The 18370-nt window shown below is 42.9% G+C and overlaps 3 protein-coding genes and 2 long non-coding RNA genes across 5 annotated transcripts; 2 read left to right on the forward strand and 3 right to left on the reverse strand.

The window, feature by feature from the left end:
* Positions 1-105: 105 nt before the first annotated feature.
* Positions 106-10027, reverse strand: usp28 (ubiquitin specific peptidase 28). The gene is made up of 26 exons (XM_077740933.1): positions 9846-10027; positions 8192-8266; positions 7992-8103; positions 7815-7899; positions 7242-7404; positions 6703-6789; positions 6500-6637; positions 6346-6416; positions 5837-5913; positions 5623-5771; positions 5389-5516; positions 4951-5046; positions 4694-4876; positions 4311-4492; positions 4161-4231; positions 3852-4080; positions 3467-3778; positions 3248-3378; positions 2643-2936; positions 2471-2566; positions 2171-2349; positions 2005-2083; positions 1364-1443; positions 1173-1296; positions 909-1110; positions 106-687 (listed from the first exon to the last, which is right to left on the reverse strand). The coding sequence occupies exons 1-26, from the start codon at positions 9888-9890 to the stop codon at positions 512-514; spliced, it is 3564 nt and encodes a 1187-aa protein (XP_077597059.1). The 5' UTR covers positions 9891-10027; the 3' UTR covers positions 106-511.
* Positions 10028-10357: 330 nt separating this feature from the next.
* LOC144212802 (uncharacterized) lies at positions 10358-13108 on the reverse strand. Its single transcript, XR_013329818.1, has 4 exons — positions 12746-13108; positions 11781-11983; positions 10770-10841; positions 10358-10461 (listed from the first exon to the last, which is right to left on the reverse strand). It is a non-coding gene; the product is annotated as an uncharacterized LOC144212802 (long non-coding RNA).
* On the forward strand, positions 10867-14464 carry htr3b (5-hydroxytryptamine (serotonin) receptor 3B). Its single transcript, XM_077740934.1, has 8 exons — positions 10867-10905; positions 11026-11189; positions 11439-11483; positions 11557-11666; positions 11799-11968; positions 12273-12430; positions 13651-13861; positions 13932-14464. Exons 1-8 carry the CDS (start codon positions 10875-10877, stop codon positions 14456-14458), a joined length of 1416 nt encoding a protein of 471 aa, XP_077597060.1. The 5' UTR covers positions 10867-10874; the 3' UTR covers positions 14459-14464.
* On the reverse strand, positions 13117-14984 carry LOC144212801 (uncharacterized). Its single transcript, XR_013329817.1, has 3 exons — positions 14919-14984; positions 14183-14475; positions 13117-14120 (listed from the first exon to the last, which is right to left on the reverse strand). It is a non-coding gene; the product is annotated as an uncharacterized LOC144212801 (long non-coding RNA).
* Positions 14985-15411: 427 nt separating this feature from the next.
* htr3a (5-hydroxytryptamine (serotonin) receptor 3A) lies at positions 15412-17955 on the forward strand. The gene is made up of 9 exons (XM_077740846.1): positions 15412-15487; positions 15599-15762; positions 15873-15917; positions 15987-16096; positions 16174-16343; positions 16625-16785; positions 16862-17072; positions 17140-17376; positions 17654-17955. Exons 1-9 carry the CDS (start codon positions 15412-15414, stop codon positions 17953-17955), a joined length of 1476 nt encoding a protein of 491 aa, XP_077596972.1.
* Positions 17956-18370: the final 415 nt, after the last annotated feature.

Consider the following 18370-nt stretch of genomic DNA (forward strand, 5'->3'; position numbering starts at 1 on the left):
ATTTTTGGCTTTTTTTTTTGCAGTAGATCCCTCCCAAAATCTTTCTTTGGTGTTGCTGACCCCACATGTAGGGGTCATTCATATTTACAGGATAAGATCCAAGCCTTGAAAGAAGAATAACCATATTTATTAAACATTTATTGGCTGCAAGCCAAGTGTCGGTGTCAGTGGCATCCGAGATCCAAAAAAAAGTTGTTTTTGTGCATTTAAATCTCATTTGAAAAGATGTATTCATGTCATAAATGTGCTACACACATTTGGCTTTTTCTCCATACGTAACACCCAGACAGTAATAAAAAAAAGGGTTTCTTGAAATACTCTATTGCACTTCCTCTAATCATCTCCCAGTAACATAATGTTTACTTTTGGAGTCTCACCTACGTACTTGGCAAAGTCTTCTCTGGAAAAATAAAAAGTAATAATACAAAATACACATTTAGAAAAACAAACAAATGTTTGTCACTGTGCGCCCAGACAATGTTAATCGATTCTAGTCATTTTTGCACCACCGTTACTTGACGGCGACTACGGCCGTGTTGCGGATGGACTCCATGACGGCGGCCAGACGGCTGCACAGGTCGTGGGCCTGGTTGACGTGTACCTTAGGCGGGTCCTTGAGGACCACCGTCTCGGCCGAGCAGTCTAGGACACGTGGGAGGAACTGGCCCAGTTTCAGTTGCAGCGAGTCTGTCATAAAAAGCATGTAATGTCATTTTTTAAGCAAGTCCGTTAAGTGAAATGATATACCTTTTGTTTTGCATTATTTTTATTATTAACAGTAGAACGGAAACTACTGTCTACTACTTTTGCATTTTCCTGACTGATAAAAAAAAATCTGTTAAAAAAAGGAATACCCTCCACAAAATACCAGAAAAAAATGGTACACATTAAGAAATATGGGATCTTACCATCCAAGTCTTGCCCAAGACAGCAACACCACTGACTACGGATGTTCTCCATGGTATCGCGGTCCTCCTTCGACGGTGGCGGCGTCTCACGGCTCATTAAATGCAGGCAAGGGATGACCACCTCGTCCATGATGGCCACGCCTTCCTCCACCTTGCTCTCATCGCCACTTGCAAAGAGACGTGTGGCGCTTTCGTTCAGCGTCTGCACGCAGGAAGCGACTATATTAGGACAATTCAAAAGGTCGCCATGAAAAGCGCCCTTACCATCAGACACTTCCTCCTGTAAAGTGCCACGAGAGACGCATCCACGCCACGTTTCTCTCCGCTCCTGAGCAGAGCGGCGTTGGCGTCATAGGCGTGGGCCAGGTAGGTCAGAGCTTCGCGGATTCTACCAGGGAATTGAAAAAAAAAACAGTTTAGGAAGGTTAAGGCGCAGATGATGGGTTAATACTTACTTCCCGTGTTGGTACTGCTCCAGTCCGGTTAGCAGGTAGACAAAGACAGTCCTGAATGTTCGGTAGTCTTCGTGCCATTGCTGTGGAATGTCCCATCACAAAAATTATCATTTGTGTGAAACACCACAGTGAAAAAAAATCATCAAAATTATGAATGATTGCTTCAGTATGATTAATATAAAAATAGAGAGTATGTACTACGTAGGGATGATTAACTAGAGGATGACTAACCAACTAATGGAAGAACAAATTAAACTATTTTAAAAGTCAAAGTTTATAGATGGAAATATGGTCCCTCTGTTTTGAGCCTTTTACTAGTAAATATTCCGTTATTGACCAAAAAATAAAGGAAAAAATAAGTTATGTATGTAAATGAGAACAATAATGCGAAAATGTATATTGTTGACATAGACTGTAAAGAAAAGGAAATGTGTTGGGTCTTTTAAATTTAAAAAATGTCCAAAAGTCACATGACAATAAACAACACCTGAATTATAGACATAAAAACGAGTGAGTTACTCACACAATTGAATGCACTATCAAAATAATTGTGACGTCATAAGCATTATTGCCCCTAACGACAATTTTGGGTTTCCTACACCAGCCAATGAGTTCTCTCAATCTATATCAATTGACAGTACCAGGTACTCATCCATGTCCATGTCCTCTGGTTTGATGAGTCGCAGTTTGGCTCGGGCTTCCCTCATGATGCTGATAGCCCTGTAAAACCAAGAAAAAAATCCTCCCATTGAGAGATAGCAGTGACCAAAAAGGTCAAAGGTGGTCACGCGGGAGGTCTGACGTCACCTTTCATCGAAACTGAGGTTGCGGTCGGTGAACTGCTCCAGCAACGTCCGCTCGATGACGCGTTTGGGGGCTTTGTTCTGGAAGAAGTAAACCAGAGCGTGTTGTAGTCGTGCATCTTCCCTCGGTGTGGTTTCCTCTTGAGAAAGCTCGTACAAACGGGAGTATTCTTCGTGGAAGGCCTAATGGAGGTATTTTGATCAAAAATCACATTTATGGGACGTAGTTGCGATCATAAAAGTAACATATTTGAATTGATTTGCTAACATGATAATAAAATAAATGAAAAAATAGGAATCGAACCTTGATGAGGCCGGCTTCGGGCCCCTCGGAGTCGATGGCTTGTCTGGCTTTTGCTATGGCGAGAATGATGCCTTGCATGGCGGGTGTCAACATCATCTGCCAAAAAGTGATTGTCAAGTCTAGTAAATACGGGATAGATTTTCACAGGGCGTCCATTTTGAAGGTCACTCACCTCTTCATTGTAGCCATCAGCATCCGCCCTCACCATGATCCTGCCCACATTGGGGATCTCCACTTCGGACACCTCATTCTCAGCCCGCCGCCTTCTGGGGGGCTCTTGCCGCTCCTCCCCATCTCCATCCTCATCCTGTTGAGGAGGGTCCTCAGGGTTGGCCTCTGCGTCACCCACAACTTCTCCTTGCCTTGCCTCTTCTTCTTCTTCTATCACATTTTCATCTTGTTTCTCCTCCAATGGGGGATCTGAAGGCAGCTGGTTGCTGTGGGGCTCAACTTCGGGGGCGGCGACCTGATAGGCCAGACAAATGTGACAAACGACATGCATGAAGTACTATTGAAAATTAAAGTAAAATGCTGCATTTTTCGATTTTGCTAGTTTTTGAGCCATTAATGATTATTAATCAGCACCCAGAATGACTGACATAATTTGTATTTTTACAGTATGGGGTCATATTCCATCTAAGGCGGAATATGGGAAGCGGTAGACATTTCTGGAATGTCATACCACACGTCCTTGACACAAGCACTAAAACTGGAATGTTAAGAGAGAGGCGCCATATGTATGCACATACTTTTTGGATCACCCAATGGCAACTCTACCTGACTCTGAGGCTCCATCTCATCCGCGGGGGTGTCGGAACACTCGTCGGGTTTTGGGGATTCACTGGCGGCGGGCTCGCTGTCGTCTTCCTGGAACTCAGAACTCTGAGGTGGGAGTGGTACCTCAGATTCTTTTCAAAAGGAGAAGAAACAATTATTTTCATAATTCAGGCCCACGTCTACCAAGATGCAAGACCGTCATATTGCTCATAAGCGGACCTTCCTCTGCTTCTTGAGTGTCCGGTTCTGGATCAATCTGTTCCTCGGCCGGCACTTCTGATGAATCCGCAGGCCGGGCCGTCTCCTCGGTCTCTTGTGACGCGGCGAGCTGATCCCCTTGGTCCACGCCGGGGTCACCCAACTCGACCGTGGCCTCGCCCTGAGGCTTGGCCGCTGCCTGGCAGAGTAGCTCCTCCCACTCGCTGAGCTCCTGCTGGAACCAGCGGTTGTCCTGTTGCACGTAGCGTCTCATAACGGGTGGTAGCGAGTCCACGCCGCGTAGTGCCTGGCCCGTTTCTTTGTCTGTGTGTTCTGGAGCGAAAAGCAGCCAATTAACTTTTACATTTCATAATATTTTCATATCTCAATGGCCATTGTTTCTTACCTGTAATAAGGTAGGGTAGCCGGTCATCAATGTACATGAGACAATAGGCGCTGGCATTGGTCACGCCTCCAAAAGAGTCTCGCTCTAGCTCTTCCCATGAAGACTCAGTGACACTGGTGTCGTTGTACTTCATCCAACGTCGGTGGGTGTGGTCATAAATGTAGGCCCAGTAGTGGCCCGCTGACGCTTGACCTTCATGGACCAGTACGGCATGGAGTCTGTAGGGCACCTAAACAAGGGCAACGATTCCGATCCTTTTAAAAATGACGTGATTGGGACATCTCCAGCAGGGGATGCTGGGAATATTACCTGGCAGAGACTGTTGTCTGTGTACACGCCCTCTAGCATCCCGCTGAGTCGTTCAATGTTTCTCTTCAGATCTGAGGTGGTGAAACGACACCAAAGCGGAAGAAGTATAAATCCAAATGACTGATGACAATAAAAATGGCCGTAATGTACCGTCCATGTCGTTTTCCACTTCGGTCCTCCATCGCTGAAGGCAGCCCTTGACAAAGTGAAGCTCCTCCTCGGTCACGCCGCGTGGGCACGGGTCGGCCGAACGATCGGCGGGGTGTCGGTGCTGGGTCAAAGGCTGGTAGTTTGATACCGGGTTGTTCTCCTCCTCTGGATCTGTTGGGTCTCTAACATGGAGATATTTTACATAAATAGATTCATTTTCAATTTAGATTCAATTCATTTTGGAAACACAAATGCTATTATAGTGGAGAATTTTGTTCTCTTTGAATATTTCGGTTGTTTTATCGGTGTGTGTTACAAAATACTATATTCTACATCCATTCTTTTTTTTATTTAATTTGGAGTTAAGATCTATCCAAACTCACCCGTCCTCTTGATTGGTGGTTTTGCTGAGTGGGTGGCAAGGAGGGGTGGGTGAAGCAGAAGAAGCCACTTGGGCGTTTTCGTTGGGGGAAACTGTGGGGGGCTTGGTGGTGGCAAACTCCAAGACAAACTGCAGCATGTCAGCCAGAGGGTACTTGCTCGGTCCTGAGCCGTAATTTTTATAGCTGGAGAACAACACAAGTTTGTGGTATTATAGTACTGCACAGTAGAGATTTGAGATGCAGATTTCTTTCTGTACCATTCCAGTTTTTGTTGAAGATATGTCAGCTGCTCTTTCATTTTTTTCACTTCTCCTCTTCTTTCATGTGTACATGTCAGATTTTTATGAAGATACCTCAAAAGAAAAATATAATTAGATAAATCCATACATTTTATGCAATAAATAATAAAATATACCTTTAATTTTTGGGAAATACAAAAAAACGAGTCCTCAAACAAATTTTCTTTGGTTTGGTCCAAAATTCTAAGTCATTTTTGAGTCGCTATATACCATTCAAGTTAAACCCAATAGATGGCAGTGTCATCTACAAAATTCAGTTCTTAACCACTGCAGTGAAGAAAGTTAATATGGTGATGAAATGATTAAATATACCTCAACTTTAAGGATGCAGTACTCTAATGTAAACTAAATTAAAGGCACATATTGATGATTTTTTAAACAAATCGTCGTGTGTACCTGTCCATATACATAATTTGCGGAAACTCCAGTTTCTTGTGGATCTTCTCAGGCCGGCCCAGCTGTGTGTTGAACTCAAAGCGGGAAAGCTCAAATGTCAAAACAGGTGGCAACTTTTTGAACCATCTCTGCAACAACAACAAACTACTCATTTCCCAATTATATTACATCCAATAAAACCCCTTTCCCCAAGCCAATCAATCACATGATCCCAAACCAAGAAACGTTCCACACCTCTCGTCCGGATGGAGCGACGTGTTCAGAATGGAGCGACTCGATGTCTCTTTCCACCATGGCGCCTTCCAGGCACTCGTCCAAGTTGTTGAAGCCATTCACTTGCAAAGGGTACTGTCCAAACTGCTCAATGTTATACAAAATTTCACCTGAGTAGACACAGGTACAAAGTATTAGCTTTGTGTATCTTTGTATACTTGAAATGTCCACATACCTTCTTGTTTCCTCTCCGTTACAAAAGTCCCATAAAAAAGTTGAACCATGGGGTTGTTTTGTTTTTCTTTTGAGTTCCTAATAGCAAAACACATTGTTATTAATAATGCAATCATGAATTTTGAATTATTCGTCCTTCCCAATCCAAATGAATTGGCATGAGCATTTTTTCATTGCCAATAGCAACCAATGAGTTTACTTAATGAATCCAGTGAAGTTAAATTTAGACCAAGCAGACCCACCCTAAATCTACCAGGTTTCTCCTTTTTACTACTGATATTGTCTGCGTTAATTGTTTTAAGAATACTTTCACATGTACATTATATCATAGGCGTTCCCAAAGAATAAAAAAATAGGGGATTATGTGGATAACATTGCGATAATTGTAATTCATTGCAAGAACTACGTGTGATTAATTGTGACAAATACTTAATGCAGATTTTTAACCATAGTGTTTGGGTCTTGATGGTGACCCTAACAATAAAAATAGGATTAGGAGATTGGTCTTACTCTCCATTGGCAGCCAGTTGAAAAGCATCTTCTAGCCAGTCAAGCAACTTATGGGAAAATTCACTCACATCCTGAAAGCATATAAAAGAAAAGTTATGAGTACTAGGAGCTCATTCAAATATTTTACTCACTCCTGGTATACTTTATACTGTACCTGCTGGGCCTCGTTGGTCCTAAAAGCCTCTCGCAGTAGCTCCACAGCAGCAGAGGGGTCCACAAACCTTCGTGTGGATCCCACCATGAGGGCAAAGAGGCAGCGCAGCTCTTGCATGAAAGCAATGTTCCTCTTGTCCTGTCCACACAATGTCAGGTTCACACTTTAACAACTTCCTTCGCTTTTTGACAAATTCAACTCACCGCATGGCTCTTACACCTGTCCAGGATTTGCTCTGACAGACGATAGTTGAGTACAAGCTTTTTAAACACCGGCAGGTGAAACAAGGACTGCAAACAGAAGAAAATACATCTTTTTTTTGCCACAAAACGTATGCACAAGATATCTAGGCGCCATGTGTGTTACTGTGAGGGAAAAATTAGTCTTAAGTGTCATGATAATGCGTCATGAACCAAGCACTCAAGAGTCTCCTGATAATATTTGAGTGGGAAACTCAGTGGAGTCTGAGCTGATCATTACAGTCAGGGCGGATAACCAAAGTGAGTCATGTGGTCATTTTGGCTCCAATTTGATAGCGTAATTACATTTTTGGAGATCATATTCACTTCTGTTGAACCGACAACATTTATTTAGTTGGCAACAAAAAAAGTGTATCGTATGAGCGCCATTTAGACTTGAACTCCAATGGATCATTTTACCATGGCTAATCAGGTTAGGAAAATGCCAGTGCACGATAGAAGCTTCATGTGAAGTCGTTAAGGTGCTCGAGGTTTGTCTGTACCTGGATGACGGCGCTGAACCAGCACGTGTTGCCCACGTTACGAATTCCCACGGGCCAGTCATCCTTGCGGATCCAGTCTGCAGGGCTGTTCATGTCGTTCTGGGCCTCACAACGCTTCCTCTTGCTTCTCGCTGCGTTCTCCTCGGCGCTGGCTTCCAGAGCCCTGATGGAAGAACAGCCATAAAAAAAGGACAGAATTAATTTAAAAACATGTATTTAACTCACTGATTGACAACAAAAGTCACCCAATTCATTCAAACTGTGAAAGTGGCTGTGCATGCTAACGTCTCAGAACCATGGACAGCGCTAGACGCCCAATCCAAGGCTCAGTATCATGGACAGCGCTAGACGTCCAATCCAACGATTGGATGCCAACTGTAGCTATTGGGTTAAAATGAGTGCCCGTAAAAGACTAAATGGAATAGTGAGTGCTGTTCTTTTATTGTCCTCATCATTTTTAAATGCTTTCCCACTTTAGGCGATTGCAAAAGTACTCGTTAACAGAGTTTATATGGACTTGATCAGGGTGATTTGGTCATTTGAGTGGATGAAAAATAAGAAAAAACTTGGTACCGGTGGAATTCTCTTTCCTCTTCTTGAGCCTTGTGGGACTCCTGCAAGCTCAGCTCGATGGCCGTTTGGAGTTCATCGTGATCACCTAGAATCAAATAATAACCTTTTTTCTTTTTTCTATTCCATGTGAAACACAATCGTTCAATACTAAACAGAGATTCAAGTCTTGGAAAATACTTTTTTGTGCCTTCCAGTTCTCCTCCGACTCTTGTACTCCTCCGGCATTCTCAACCTCCGCTGGTTGGCTAGTCAGAAGTCCAACGGCATGACCCACGTCGCCGCGACTGGCCTGCAAGAGATGATCAGTAGACTTATTTCTTGTCACGTCGGCTTGATGATTTGAATTGAAAACACACAAAAATGGGCCTGTGTCTTACTTTTAATGCTCTGCAGAGAATCTGTGGATCTTGGATGCCGGTAATCTCCCTCAGCTGGTTGATCAGCATCTCAGTCTATTCAGGATCAAATAACATTATTATTATTTATTTTAGTTTAGTCCAGGGCTATTCAGCTAAATTTGGGGAGAAAAAAATGTAAGAAAATGTCTTGAGGCGAAGGTCAGGATGCTTATGTTTATACATTAACAGATTTTTTAAACACACCCGACCATAACACATTGGCAACATGTGTTTGGGAAATTTTGTTATGGTGACTGAGTGGAAACTGGACCCCCTCAAAGAAATGGAATAATAAAATCCCTCCAATATTTCATAAAGGATAAACATTCATATCACATAATCAACCTTAAATAACCAGGACTGCTTTGGTTTTCCTTACACAATCAGGACACATGCGTAACATGACCGTGTGACGGGCGCCTCAAATACCAACATGCCAACCTCTCTCATTGTCACCAGAGGCCAAAATGGCCACTGGGTCATGAGAACCCCAAAAAGACAATCATTGTCCTTAAGAAAAGCCATTCTTTATAATATTTAGCAAAGCCGACACTTTAAAAAATAACAAACAAACGGTCGAGCCTCTTTTCACCTTGTGGACACATAAAGCATTTAAATCTGAACTAGAGCCTACTAAGTGAGACGTGCTATATAAAGCCTGTCGCTGCAATAGCAGGTGGAAGGATACATCACACACAGACTGCAAGCCAAGAGCAGGGGCAGCAGACTTATATGGCAACCGGGGGTATATCTGAGACCCCCTTGGTGAGCCTCTATTTTAAGCAGCTGACACGGATAGGAAAGGCTTCTGTTTATCATTCTGCTCAGCATGCCACCACACTCCGTCACAAAGCCACTGTGACTCTCCTCACTGACTTATAAACACACACAAACAACAAGTAGGCCAATTTTCATAACTGTTTACCAACTTTAAACATTGTAACAGACATCTGTGTTGAAAAATACTGGCATACTATTGAGGGGCTTCTAAATAACATTTTTCAAAATGATTTGTTGACTTAGAGAATATCATATATGATTTTGTGGCAGGAATAACAGTTAACAACAAACAATTATACAACAACAATATAACTTTCTTCTAGGAAAAAAAGATCATCATCAAATCCTTTTAACATGTATAATAAAATGTACTTTATGGTTAATATTACATTTTACACATAAGGGTTAAATTCACTGCTATTGACAGGGATAAATATTAAATATGACTGAATTGGGATTGGTAACGTCAAAACATGAGGTTTCAGGGTCAGTAATGGCGATTGGTGCCCAATCTATTTGGACTGGAAGGGTTGGCGTTCAATTTAAAGGATGAGAAATGTGTTTTTTTTTAGTTTAAGTGTTGTAATATGGCATAATATTGGTGTGGTCGATGAAAAAATATATTTTGAAAGTAACTCTAGTTGGTCGATCACTATCAAGGGGAGCCAAGGAGTTTTTTTATTTTATTTTATTTTTAATTGTGAGTTGTCTGTCATATATAGAAAAAAAAGTCAACTTTTAAACGCGTCGTCTTTTTAATAGATCTTAGTCAGACAGCTACACAATACAACAAAAGGGTTAGTGTTTGTTATTAGTTAGTTTTCATGCTGGCATTTCATCAATTGGCGCTCACCGAGTTGGCTGAATTTTCTCCATTTTCGCTCTCTTCGGCTCCCATCACAAAAGCCAAGGCCAATTTTGTCCTGTTTTTTTCCAAATTTCAGCGCCGAGAGCACAGTCACTGCCACTCACTCCATCCGTCACCCGCAGAGAGCCGAGAGGGACGAGCGCGCATTCTCGCCAACTCAGTGACCGGCGTGCGCGCGTCCGTCACATGATTGACGGTAGGGAGTGTGTGTATGTGTGTGTGTGTGTGTGTGTGTGTGTGTGTGGGAGGCGGTCTCACTAGTTGACTATTGGTCACAAATGTTATGATGTAAGGAATACATATTTTCCTCCCAACAATTGATAATGAAGTTATTCTCAAATTCACTGCCAGAATTCCAGGTTAAAATACATTGGACGTCTATGTGAATGCAAAACACTAAATCACGTTTATGGAAATTAATTGAAAGTTTTCCTGTTGACATATTTTTTTTGTCACAATAATACAATTACGGTTTGTGGTAAGCGCGTCAGACTCACAGTTCTGGGGTCAAGGGTTCGATCCTAGGTGGTTTCTCACTGTGTAGAATTTGCATGTTCTCTCTAGGTTTGTGTGGGTTTTATCCGGGTACTCCGGTCTCCTTCTAGATCCCCAAAACATGCAGGTTAGGCTGGGTGAATACTCTAAATTGTCCCTAGATATGAGTGACTGTTAGTAGTGGCTGGTAGTGCCCATAGCTTGTGGAGATAGGCTCCAGCACCCCCTTCTGAGGATAATCATTTCAGTTACTAAATGATTGAATAATACTATTACAATTTTAGTATCGTGTGATGGAAACTTTGATGGCCATCATCCTCAGTGCATTGCATTTTTGTGTGGACGGTGTCAGCTTACCCAGTAGGCAAAGATCAATATCAGTGAAAGCAAAGGAAAAAAAATGTCCACACTTACCAGGTCTGGGCTTTGTGTCTTCTTCACCTCGTGCATTCGTATCTGACAGACGTGAGGATATTTTGGCATGAACTAAAAAGAAAAAAAAAGAAGAATTTAAGCAGGATGTTTGTCATTTGGTTGCTGCTTGTGACAGGTAAGACACTATTCTTTTAATTAAAATAAAACTATTTAGCTGTCAGACAGTCTAATCATATGAGAAAATGGACAAACAAAGTACAGAATTTTTTTGGGGGGGGGGGGGGTATTGTTGTAGGCTACATGGCTGAGAGTCTCCCAGAAAAGCCGAAAAGATCGGCGTTGAATCAGCTGACGAGGATGCTACTTAGGAAATATGACTGTGGCGTTCGCCCCGTTTGCAACTGGACAACATCCACCACCGTCTATGTCGATTTTATACTACAGTCAGTTCTTGATGTGGTAAATACAAGTCTTTGTGTGTCATGTTTTGTTCAGGTTTTGTTATGTTTTTCTTTGTGTGTGCTGTTCTCGTGATTATGAATATTTTTCACTTGCTTTGTCGTTCTGATGCTCCCTCTTCCTTATGTATTTAAACCCCGTGTTGTTGTCAGTCTGTATGGGATTATTGCTTAGTCTTGGTCATGTGGGTGTATGTATGTGTCATCCTTCTGGTTGTACTTTTCAAAAATGTTTTGACCTTTGTTTCAGGATTCAAAAACTCAAAGTATAACCACAAGTATTTGGTACCGACAGGTAAGAACTCTAACAATATTGCCATCAAATTATTCACAAAAATATTGTCAGAAATGTCTATTTAATTGTTCAGATTTGGACAGATGAGTTCCTGGTGTGGGACCCGGATGAATTTGACGGGATCAATGACATATCTCTGTCATCGGACGCCATCTGGATTCCTGATATTGTTGTCAAGGAATTGTACGTCTACATTTGCAGAGTATTCATTTAGTATACGCCAATTATGCCTACTGTGCAGTACATCTGTGTAGTGGTGGTCCATAGTTGCATAAGTAAGCGGATCAAAATTCTTACCTGGTGTCGTTTGACCAGTGTGGACGAGGGGAGATCTCCACCTATCCCGTACGTTTACGTCAACTCATCAGGCTGTGTGAAGAACTATCGGCCCATGCAGGTGGTTCTGGCCTGCAATCTGGACATGTACGCCTTCCCCTTCGACAAGCAGAACTGCAGCCTCACCTTCCGCAGCTGGCTCCACTCAGGTTGGGCTTTCATTTCTAAAGGGAATGGGGAGTAAAACAAATGAAAATGCCAATAAAATGGCACAAGGTCGAGCTCAGACCAGCGCGAATGTCGATACTGATGTACTAATCGTTTGGGTTCATTCCAGCTGACGGCGATAGATCCATCCGTGGAGTCAATTTACATGATTTTATTGGCATAAAAGTAAAAAAAAAAGCAAACAAGGATATACAATGGTTTATCTTTTTATAGTGTGGGATTGATAGTCTTCCTTTTCTCAGTTTCTCTGTCACCCTTCATTGCTTTCTCTTTCTTTTTTTTCAGTGAGGGAAATCGACCTGGCCGTGTGGCGAAGCGCCCAGGCTATCGCTAATGATCAGAAGGAGTTCATGAATGACGGAGAGTGGGAACTACTGTCCATACCGTCACGCTACTGGCGCCAACGGCGGAATGATGGCGACTACGCCCATGTCAGCTTCAATGTATGTCAAGTGAGAAGTGGATTTGACTGCAAATGCTCAAATTTTCTCTCCAGGACTGTTATTGTACAAAGAAATAATACGACTTGACAAATTTGTTCCAGAAACGTCCAACATGCATTCTTCCTCCGCAGAGAGTGTATACAAAGCAACTGTTGAAGTCAAACGATTGCTTGTGACCTTCATGGATTGGTTAAGCGTGTTAATGCCAAATGATGAGATTGGGGATGTTTGTGGGTGGCCAGGAAAGGAAGAAGAGAGACTCTGATAGACAGGGAAAGGCCGAGTGACCATAATGAGACTGTCTTAGTGGCTTACTGGTCAATGGACGTCTTGTTAGCGGGGAGGCAAATGGCTGCATGGCTCTTTTGCAGGTGGAGCGTTGGATGGCTGCCATTCATGCGGAAGAGGGGCCTGGGGTGGGGGGCAAAGGAGTGTTTAAAGAAGCTTCTTGGATCACTGTGGATCATTAAATAACATGTTTTATTGTAATAGAGATAATTATGTGTAATGGATTAAATGCCCATTTGACCTCTATCCAAAAACACATTGAGATTTAAGACAGGATTTGTTGTCGTCTGTGTATTTAACTTCTGGACATTGATCTATAAAGTGTTAAAATAATACTAATGCACAATATTTTCGATTCAAGATCAGGTTTTCAACCAACCTACCCAAGATGGCCACGTCTCTGTACAAAAAGTAACATAGATTGCCCAATTGTGTGGTATTCAATCAGCCTTCTGTTGTAAAAATGAATTTATTACAGGTAGATGTCCAATCGATTTGAAATGGGAGGGTGCACTTGCAGCCACTCAGTAAATAATCAATGCTTTGACATTCACAAAACCATCTTATAAAAATCAGTTAAGGAATGAGCTGGTTATTATTTAATTTAAATGTCAACACATTGATTTTGATGATAACATTTCTCCTACCGACATAGTCAGTCCATTTCGGTTGAGGCTATGAAGGGTCTTTTCATGCTTCTGCCTTGAATTGAAATGAGCTTATCACCCGTTTGAAGTGGGGGGGGGCTTAAATGAACTTTCATTCATCCTCTGCCAACCTTCCCACTTCAAATGAATCTCTAGCTTTGTTAATGGCTGCTAATGAGCTAAGCAATCATGATAGAAGTCACTTTACATTGACATAAGTCATTTCGTATTACTATTGGAATTGGGAGCCCCCAAAATAACACTAAAGTACACTTTGTGACCCAGGTATTGATCCGAAGGCGCCCAGTGTCGTACGTGGTTGGCCTCCTGATCCCCAGCGTCTTCCTGATGATTGTGGATGTGACGAGCTTTTACCTCCCCATCGACAGCGGCACACGTATCGGCTTCAAGATCAGTACACTACTGGGCTACACTCTTTTCAGAGTCAACCTGATGGACGAGCTACCCACCACCGCCATGACCACCCCGCTCATAGGTAGGTAAAAGGCCTTACCTGCTCCATCACCCTCATTACTCACTCTTAAGATGGCTCCATTGTCTGTAAGGTGTATTCTTTGCTGTATGTATGGCGCTGCTCATGCTCAGCTTGATCAAGTCCATCCTGGTAGTGAAGCTCCTCCATCACAGTGAAAAGGAGGTCCGGGAAATGTCTGTTTCGGCTTGTCTTTTGGACCAATACCGCCTCGCCGAGAGCACTTCGGCCTCCGATAGGACGCTTGAGCATCTTCAGGAATCTGAAAGTATGGATTTCGTGAAAAAAATGAGATGTTCTTGTGGTAAAAACCATATTTCTTACCTTTTTTTGATCTGGTACGCAGATATGGATTTGGAGATGGACCTGGAATCTCCTGCTAGCCTCCAGGAAAATCCTTCCGGTCTAGAGTGGCTCCTCAAGGAGTTGGTTTCCCTCCGTCTGGCCTTTTCCCAAGAGGAGGTCGAGTCTTCGGCTCAGGCTGAATGGTTGGCACTCTGCTCAAAGCTCGACCGCTTCCTCTTCCGCCTCTACCTGATTGTTCTGGTCGCCTATGCTGGGACACTGCTGCTCTTCTGGGCCAGATGGAGCTTTGCCTGATGGCTTTCTTGCCCATTCTGCAACACATTTTGTAAAGATCTTCAGTATTTATACATCAACACTGTAATATCCTCAACAATTTGCTACTTGTAATCTTCCCCAGCATTGAACCATTAGCAAACCTAAATAAAACACGACTGTCATTGCCTATTTGCCTGAGTTTCCTTTCACTCTGTTGTAATACGACTATGCAAGCACGAGGAATAAAAGAGACACCACCAGAGAAAATTCGTTATAATGATTTCCCAGCAGTGGAAATGTACTTAGCGATACGACGTAACGAGACGACACTCATGGGAGTGAGCGGAGGGCTGCTCTGATCGCGCTCATACTTTCTTCCCACTGCCACAAAACAGATCAATAAAAGCCATCGAGAGCTCGGCGACGGCTGCGTTTCGACTCCCCGGTGGCTTTCTAATAGTCTGGATGAGAATATCAAAAGTGCGTAGTAGAAACCTACCCGTGGAAGGGTCTTTATTAATGCAATTTTCTCACTATCTGCAAACCTCCTTTGCTAGTGGATCAGGTGACATGAGGATTATGTAATAGACCTGAAGACCGCCAGTGTGAAGTCATGGATTTGCTATTAGTTGACTAGCCGACAAGCACTTTAGATGGATATCATTCAATTATCCCCATAGAAAATCTCTCAAATGGAAAAGATACTTGTTTAGTATAAAAACAAATGTTTTGCCAATTTAAAAAAAACACAACATTGGAAACACGGCCTTTAAAGGCCCATGTTTACATTTCATATGAATTTTCCCGCCATCTTTACACTACAGTCGGTCACTATTGGTGAAACGTAATCTGGTGGCTCACTCACTTTAGCACTTTGTCAGTTGCACTTTAGCTCATCATATGAACGTGGGAGTGGCCTCTTGTTGGATCATCTCACCCCTGCGTGCCTGGAAACACAAACAAGGAGGAGAGGACTCAGATCAACTGTCACAATGAGACCATCACCATCATACTGGACTACACTGCCTCTTCTATTGGTTATTCTGGACACAGCAAAAGCTTGCACAGGTACAAAAAAATCCTCTTTTTAAAAAAAATTACATTACTGATTGCAAGGCTAAGTCTGAAATTTCCTTGAAACTATATATTGAAGCCTTTCCTATTCTTAAAAAAAATCAGTGAAGAAACTGAATGGCAACACAAGCCGATTCTCCAATGCAACATTGGTTCGTCTTTCCGAGTTTTTGAGTGCGGGCTACAAAAAAGGGGTGCGACCGGTGAAAGATTGGCGGACGTCAACACTGGTGGCCATCGACCTGATGGTGTACTCCATCCTCAACGTGGTATTTATCCGTCGCATTATACTGTCTAAAGTACTCTCTGTTATATTGTGTTGTATGCCAAAGGTTTTATTTTAAAGATACGCTCACTCTCTTGCTGTTCCATTCAACAGGATGAGAAGAACCAGGTTTTGACCACCTATGTGTGGTACAGACAGGTGAAGTAACAAACTACAGTTTTGTAACAGATATTTGTGTAATTAAAACCAAATTCTTGAACATTCAAGTCATGGACAGACGAATTCCTGGTCTGGAATCCCAAAGACTTTGACCAGGTTAAACAAGTTTCTCTACCGACCGCCAACGTGTGGGTGCCCGACATCCTCATTAATGAGTTGTAAGATTGACACCCATCAACTTTTCCAATTTTATCAACAGATTTGTTAAAATTTGTGACAACTATTACCGTAACAGCGTCGGCGTGGGCAAGTCCCCCGACATACCATACGTCTACGTGACCCACGAGGGTCTGGTGCGAAACTACAAACCAATCCAGGTGGTCACCGCCTGCACGCTGAACATCTACAACTTCCCTTTCGACGTCCAGAAATGCAGTTTGACCTTCCAAAGCTGGCTCCACACAAGTACGAACACTCGTTTGAATCCCCCTGAAAAGTACAGCACATTCACAGTCAATACAATTCTTTCAAACCATTCCACTTCGGTATGTGTCGTTCCCGAGAACGGTCGCCAGTTAATAAACACCTCGGTTTGAAGAACACTTCAACATTCCCCAGTTGGGGCTAGGTGTTTTTTTTTCCCGCCCCTGCTGGGACTTGTGCTCAGAAAGCAGAGGCTTCACTGAAGAACCCAGCGGTTGCCATGACGGTTGCACGGCGCTCCTGATATTGTGTTCGATCGGCAGTTGACGACATCAACATCACGTTGATGCGCAGTCCCGAGGAGCTGAGCGAAGACAAGAGTGTCTTCATGAACCAAGGAGAGTGGGAACTACTCCATGTTCTGTCCAACTATAAAATCTTCAGCGTGGACAATGATGACTACTACGCTGAGATGAAGTTTCATGTGAGTTGATCATCTAAGAGCTAGTTGTATACATAAAGATGACATCACGGCACTTATATTGCCAATTTGTGAACAGGTGGTGATCCGTAGGCGCCCGTTATTCTACACAGTTAACTTGTTGCTACCCAGCATCTTCTTAATGGTCATGGACATCGTGGGTTTCTTTTTACCACCCGACAGCGGAGAGAGAGTTTCCTTCAAGATCACCTTACTGTTGGGATACTCTGTCTTCCTCATCATTGTGTCTGACACCCTGCCCGCCACAGCCATTGGAACGCCGCTAATTGGTGAAAAGTCAATGTGGTCCTATGTTACATCCGTTTTACTGAATTGTCCTTCCAATCTGGCCCCTAGGCGTCTATTTCGTGGTGTGCATGGCGCTGCTGGTGATAAGCCTGACGGAAACGGTTTTGATCGTTCGACTGGTTCATAAGCAGGACCTTCAGCCTCCTGTTCCTCACTGGTTGAGGTACTTGGTTCTGGAAAGAGCCCCAGCTCTGTTCTGCATCCACAAGAAGCACCGACTATGTTCCAGGTTGTCCTCCCAGGCCTCCGATATGGATGACTACAAAGACAACAATTATGGAGCTGGTGAGTTTTTTAGCCGTACAAAAAAAATCTGAAACACATTTTTTTCATGATACACTGGTATACTAGGTCACCATTTTCAGCCTTTTTAAGGTTCTGTGTACATTTTTTCAAACTCTAAATTCAGTGTAGCTGTGTCCGATTATTCTCTCGTGGATGAAATTTCCAGATGACTTTTCTACTTGCAGTTTTTTAAGGCAAAATATGTCATCATGTTTAACAAACAAAAGCAGAAGGATTTGGATATTTCTGAAAGTGGCCCTATTTTTATCTCTTTTAGCCCAGTGTACCCTGCACCATACTTGCGAGATCGACCATCAGCACGAGAGGGAGGCGGCCTTTCTGACCCGGATCCCGACCTCCTCCAGAGACCGGTCGCCGCCCGTGGTGAGCAATATCTTGCGGGAGGTGACGGCCATCCGCACCTTCCTAGAAAAGCGGGACCATGGCAATGAAGTGGCTAAGGAATGGCTGCAGGTGGGCTACGTTCTAGACGTGCTACTTTTTAGGGTCTACTTGGTGGCCGTGGTGGCCTACAGCATCACGCTGGGTACGCTCTGGTCCGTCTGGCAGGTGGCTTGACCTTGTGATGCTGTGCTAGCTATGGAACCGGTGGGAAAAAAATGACTCGGTACTTGGCCAAACTTGAGAAAAACTTACATGAGAACACACCAGGTAGGGAAGCCGTGGAGTTGGTATCAAAGAGGGTCAGAAATAAATGATCCATGCCACTCCTGACTGGTTTAAACTGGTCGTAAATACCTGAAATGGCATACACACACTGCACACTATTCATATTTACACATTAGTACTTTAAAACAAAGATAATGTATTATATATACTACTTGTGTACAATTGTCTTGCACGAATAAAATACTCAAACGCTCTTATGTACAAAAAAAGCATATTGTGAATACTCAAATGACTAATAGTGTGTTTTGATAAGAACTTCTTTAAAAATAATTGTAGTTCTCCCAAATAGCCAAAGAGGGGGGCT

Source organism: Stigmatopora nigra, chromosome 19, assembly GCF_051989575.1.
Source record: "Stigmatopora nigra isolate UIUO_SnigA chromosome 19, RoL_Snig_1.1, whole genome shotgun sequence".
Lineage (NCBI taxonomy): Eukaryota > Metazoa > Chordata > Actinopteri > Syngnathiformes > Syngnathidae > Stigmatopora > Stigmatopora nigra.